Consider the following 6195-nt stretch of genomic DNA (forward strand, 5'->3'; position numbering starts at 1 on the left):
CAAATGTGCTCAATGATGTCCGTGGGGCATAAAAATTGAAATTTTGCTCATGTCCACCAAATAAATTTTTTTAAAAAGCTTAAAATAAAAAAATAAATAACTATAAAAAGCATGTAAATAATGTCCACTAATAAAAAAATTGCGTATCAAGAAATTAAACAATTCTGATGTAATTACCTAAATTTTTTCAATAATTCAAGTATGCATTACAAAAACCTGAATTCAGAAAAATAAAAAAAAATCCAAAATAATTATAATTTTATTAAAATAATAATAACAAAATCCATATTCATGAAATACATAGCCAGCCAGCAATGGTATCGCATTAAACCTAGCCTTCGATGCAACTGTAAACACTTATATAAATTTAAAATGATTGAAGATATTCTCCTTGGAACTTCACTTCCGGGAGAGATCAGATCCAATAAATCTCATTGGTGGAAACATGATCATATTGTGCATCTGTTAGAAGACATGCAATCCTGCCTACATCTAGTAGGACTAACAGACCCATGACAAAAGAAGAAATAGGGAAAAACATAAGCATGCAGCACTGAATGTCATTTAATTAAGCGATGATGAATAGTTGTGGATTATTATGTCCATAATGGCTCCCATAGCTCCATAGCATCACCATCGTCTAAAGCATGTGTGTCTTCACTCTCTAGCAGTAACCCATTATAAAAATGTGAATCAGAACCTTCATTAAGGAAGCTTAAGAGTTTAGCATGTTGCATACTCATGTTAGCCAGCTCTCTTTGTGTGGAAGCCAATTGGGATTGCAGCTCTGATACTTTATTCTTCAGATACTTGATTACTCCTGCACACCCATGGACAGGATCTTGAAATCTTTGGCTTGCTTCGTACACCATGCTGCTTACTGCATCACCTCTCTGTTCAGCAGGCAGATCCTGTAACACCGTAAACCCCATGATCACCTATGGTTTCTACTAAAATCTGAAATTCAGTAGGACCAGATCTGAACTAGACATTACAAGTTCTATCCAACCTGTAAAGCAATTGAACAAATTTGTCCATATAAACACAGTAATGTATAGCAGTTGCACAAACCTGTAGTAATTTGACAACGTGGCCATTTCCGAAGACTCTGTGTACCAACAAGAATTTCTGGGGGTTATCCGGCGGGAAATAAGGCGCGAGCACGCAGTTGTGCGAACATTTCTTTCTCTGGATCTTGCAGCCAGCGCAGGGAGATGTTGACGGCCACGTCTGATCTGGCTCCGATTTAGCAGATATGTCGCTCATCTGCAAAACAAAAAATCGACACGAATCTGTTCCATTAGCGGCAGAATTGTTGATGTTTGTTTTTGTGAGAATCTGTTATATTGCGAATGCTTCTTCTACTACTATTTCTCACCTCCTCGTTGCTGTGCGCGAGCAGGGTGTTTTCAAACGCGAATGATGGAATACAGAGATTTTCAAACGTGAATGATGGAATTCAGAGAGAAGAGTAGGAATTGTTGGCAAGAGAGCAGGAGGGACGTGGTAATTATAGGGAAATAGAAAGGTTAGAAGGTAATAATGTGGAAGAATAAATTTGTTCAGCGTGGACGGAGAACCCACGAAAAGCACGGGCGAGGTGGTGTTGCTGGGTAGGAAGCTGCGTGGTAGTGATGTGGGTTTTGTCTGACCCACACGTTCTGGTCGTTGATGAGGACTAGTCGTGGGCGGTGTAGTTGTTAGGTCGCAGACCATAACTTTAATGGCCACCATTATCTCCCCGCTCTATTAGCTTGCGTTAATGATGTCTAATCAGGATAGATCACCAATCTTCCTTTAGAATTAGGCAATTTGAATAGGCGTTTTTATTTTATTTTATTTTTAATTTAATAATATAATGGTAAAAAGGGTAATTTTTTATTATTTAAAATATATATTTTTATTATATAAATAAACTGAATATTTAAAAATTATGTGAAATTTATATCATTTAAATTTGTAATTTTAATAAATATTTGGGAGATTTCTAATAAAATTAATCAAAAATATATAAAAACTCCACAACTTAAACTAATTAAATTACAAACTCCACAACTTAAACTAATTAAATTACAATTTTCCAAATTAAATTAAAATTGTAAATTAATTAATTCAAAAAATTTATTTTTATTATATAAAATTGTAGTTGTGGTGGGTGAGATTGTAATTCAATCTCCCTGATTTTCTTATTTACCTTCTATGCAATAAGGGATGCCCTTGCTGATCCATTCAAAATAAGGGGCGCCCTTGGTGACTCATTCAAAATGCCCAAATTCTGAGACAATCTGTGTGATCATATCATAGGAGAAAAATCTAAGCTCAAGCAACTATATGTTTTTTCTAGCTCTTCAAATCGGGGTTTGGTGGATCATAACTCCAAAGGTCACAAGGGAAAAATCTAACCTCAAGGAACTAGATGTTTGATCTAGCTCTTCAAATCAGGGTTTGGTGGCTCATAACTCCAAAGGTCAACATAAAGCATGGTATCAACAAAAGAAAAAACCTTCCAACCCGTGAGTCTCTTTCTAAGCCTCAGTAGAATACTAAGTCTCCACCTATAGCTTCCAAGAACAATAGGTCCTCCTCAAAGAAAAAGATGAAGACAAAAATCAATGAAACTTTTACTTTTTGTGGAAAATATGGACATATTGAAGAAAAATGTTGGAAGAAGTTAAGTTTTAGATAATGTTATGAAGAGGCACAATATCTCAATAGGTAAATGACATGCTTTATCTCTCCAAACCCTAAATAGATCTACGAATTATTCGATACTTGATTCAAGGACATCACATCATATGACTCGTCAAGATTCACTTCCTTTTATATCTCATCGCAACATTTCACAATTTGTAGTGGGTGACTCTACTCAAGTTAAGGTTTTGTGGTTAGGTATTGTGTAGTTGACAAGTGGATGCATTAACAATGTGCTCCTAGTCCCTGAGATATCTGTAAATTTATTATCCATCTATCAAATCGGTCATTTTGGTGATGGAAAAATAGTGGAGTTCTCTCCAAACCATGTAGTTGTTAGAAAACTACACGATCCAACGGTTGTCGTTGCTATTGGAAAGGCTGATCATGCCTCTTGATTATATAAGTTTGTGAGCTTTAAACCTTCCTCAACTTCTTCTTTTATAGCTCATTCAGTTCATTGAGTACTAGGCTTTGGCATGAAAGATTTGGCCATCTAAATTATAAGTATTTGTAGTAGATGTTCACTCAAAATTTGGTTTCAGGTTTTCCAAAAGTTTCTTATACTGATGGGGTGTGTGTAGGTTGCACTCTTGGACAAAAACACTAAGATCCCTTTCCTAAAGGGAAAGGTTTGAGGGAAACAACATCGCTTGAGTTGGTGCATAGTGATTTAATGACTTTTTTCAACTCCTTTTCTAATGGCCAAGCATGCATTAACCTTTACTAGCAGTTTCTCACAACACTCTTGGGCATACTTCCTCAAGTACAAGAGTGAAGCCTTTGTGACCTTCAATACCTTTCAAATTTTTGTTGAGAAACAATCATCATGCTCCATCAAGAAGCTACATACTAATAATGGGGGAGGGGGAATATCTCAATAATCCATTGCAATATTTCAATAGAGAACATGGATTTTTTCATCAACACTTCATTCCCTACTCTCCTCAACAAAACGGTGTTGCTAAAAGGAAGAATTGAACACTCAAAGAGATGGAAAATTTCATGATTCATTCAAATAACTTGGCACCTACATTCTAGGCCGAAGTAGTTAATTGTGCCAATTATATTCAAAATAGGATGCCTCATAAGGTAGTTCAACATATGACTCCAATGGAAGCTTGGACACATGAGAAACTCGATGTCTCTTCTTTCAAGGTATTTGGAAATCCTTCTTGGGCATTAATTCCATATAAAAAGCTCAAATCCATGGAAAATAAGAGTCAACCACTAATAGTTGATGGTTACTGTGAGGACATGAAGGCATATTGACTCTTTGATCCTACCTCTAAGGAGGTTTTTTTTTGAAGAGATGCTCATTTTGATGAAAATAACAATCCATGATGCCCTTCCCCTCCTTCCTCATCTTTAACTATTGATGATGGTTCAAATAATTATTATTCTTTTGTCGATCCGGTGGAAGAAGAGAGTTCTACTAAATGCCCTTAGCCAAAATAAATTATACCAATAACAAAACTTGAGCAATCAAATCAAGAACAACCAATTTTAGATGAATCCTTGAGGAGGAGTCTTAACAAGAGAAAGAATCCTGATAGATATGACTATGATGCAATTGATTTAAGTTATCTGGCCTCAAATCAACCATAGTTAAAAGGAATCTCCCTTTAGGGTAATGCTATTTCAGAAGATCTGCAACAGTTTTTCGATGTGGTTGGAATACCTGATAAGGAAGTTGCCATGACAGATGAGTATTCTTCTTTGAAGAAGAATCATACTTGAGATCTTATTCTTCTTCAAAAGGGACATAAGTTTGTCCATTACAAGTGGTTCTATAGAACCAAATATGCTACAGATGGCTCTATTGACAAACATAAGGCACATCTTGTGGCCAAAATATTTTCATAGGCTGAAGGGATCAATTCTTCCAAGACCTTTTCACTTGTTACCAAGATGGATTCTATATGTCTTGAGCTTTCTCTAGTTTCCTCCAAAGGTAGTCAGTTTACTTGATGGATGTAAAGAGTGCCTTTCTACATAGATATCTATGTGAGGAGATTCACATGGAGCACCCCCCTGGTTTTACGCAACATCCTTCATTTTGTTTTAGGCTTTGACATTCCTTCTATGGTCTCAAACAAGCTCCTAAAGCTTGGTATGAGAAGATGGACAATTTTTTGCTTGCTTCTAGGTTCAAACATTGTCATTTTGATCCTACAGTTTACACTCATAGACATGGCTCTAATTTATTGATTTTAGTTATGTATGTGGATGATTTGATCCTCACTAGGAGTTCTTCATTTATGATTCATAAAATTAGGAAAGCATCGATGGGACAATTTTCTATGATGAATCTTGGTCTACTACATTACTTTCTTAGCTTACAGGTTCACTAGTATTCAAAAGGGATCACCATCTTCTAGAAAAAATATGCCCTTGTTTTAATTTGGTGTTTTGGCATGGCTAATTGCAAGCATGTGCCTACTCCTTTGTAGTATGGTGTTAATATTACCATCATTTACACCTCACCAAGAGTGGATCCTACATTATATCGCCAATTTTTGGAATTCTACTGTATTTCACACACACCAGACCTAACATTGCTTATGTTGTATGGCAGGTTTCTAGCTTCTCTCAAGATCCTCATTGGAGTCACTAGAAAGTAGTGAAGCATATTCTAATATATATTCGAGGCACTTCCAATTTTGACATTCAATATATTCTTAGTTCTCCTAATCTTGTGGGTTTTATAGACTCTCACTGGGCTAGATCAGTGGATGATCGAAAGTCCACCATTGGATTTGTTTTCTATCTTGGTTCTCCTCTTAATACTTGGCCCTGCAAGAAACAATTATCAATTGCATTATCTACGATAGAAATTGAGTATTGTTGGGGCCTTTGTTTCAATTTTGAAATATTTTGGAGATACGAAGAAGAGGAAATAGATGGCGGCAACAACGGTCAGGTTGCAGAGAAGACAGTTGGGGAGGAAAACAGGAACATGAAGTTGCAGGACAGTCGCGGCAAGGTGTCAGAAGAAAGCAGAGGCAGTCGAGCAGACAAGGCAAACGAGAGGCAACCAAGGAAAGAAACAATTGAGTAAGAACTGGCAGTGCAAACAACAGAAGTGAATACAAAAGGAGAAGGCCACAAGGAGAAAGAGTTTGGGTTTTTGATTAGTTGAAGAGTTCTGGTCATGGACGAGCAACGAAGAGGATGTGAGCTCTCAGGGCATTCGACTTGAAGACTAGAGCGACAACTGAGAAGGGGGGGGGGAAGTCTAGTGCATTCAGTCAGGTCATGTAACCAAGTATTTCATGCAATTATCTGTGGTTGAGGTCAATGTATAATGGAATGTTATCCTGTTGATTTAATATGAATGAAGAGTCGGATAGGTTTCTTGGTATGATGTGTGTATTTGACTATGTTATCTGGACCCACTAAAAATTTGAACGTGTTGCAAGTCTATGCTCATGGTAGATTGATCTTCATGTTGATATATTGTTAGTCTGAGTATATGCACAGGGCCATTTATAGAGTAATAGT

The 6195-nt window shown here is 36.5% G+C and overlaps 1 protein-coding gene across 1 annotated transcript; it reads right to left on the reverse strand.

The window, feature by feature from the left end:
- Window positions 1-313: 313 nt before the first annotated feature.
- On the reverse strand, window positions 314-1504 carry LOC149154409 (LOB domain-containing protein 1-like). The gene is made up of 3 exons (XM_089440825.1): window positions 1379-1504; window positions 1072-1266; window positions 314-911 (listed from the first exon to the last, which is right to left on the reverse strand). Exons 2-3 carry the CDS (start codon window positions 1264-1266, stop codon window positions 597-599), a joined length of 510 nt encoding a protein of 169 aa, XP_089296951.1. The 5' UTR covers window positions 1379-1504; the 3' UTR covers window positions 314-596.
- Window positions 1505-6195: the final 4691 nt, after the last annotated feature.

The sequence above is a fragment of the Pinus tabuliformis genome, chromosome 9 (genome assembly GCF_031772625.1).
Source record: "Pinus tabuliformis cultivar Carrire ecotype Pingquan chromosome 9, CPIR1, whole genome shotgun sequence".
Taxonomy (NCBI): Eukaryota; Viridiplantae; Streptophyta; class Pinopsida; order Pinales; family Pinaceae; genus Pinus; species Pinus tabuliformis.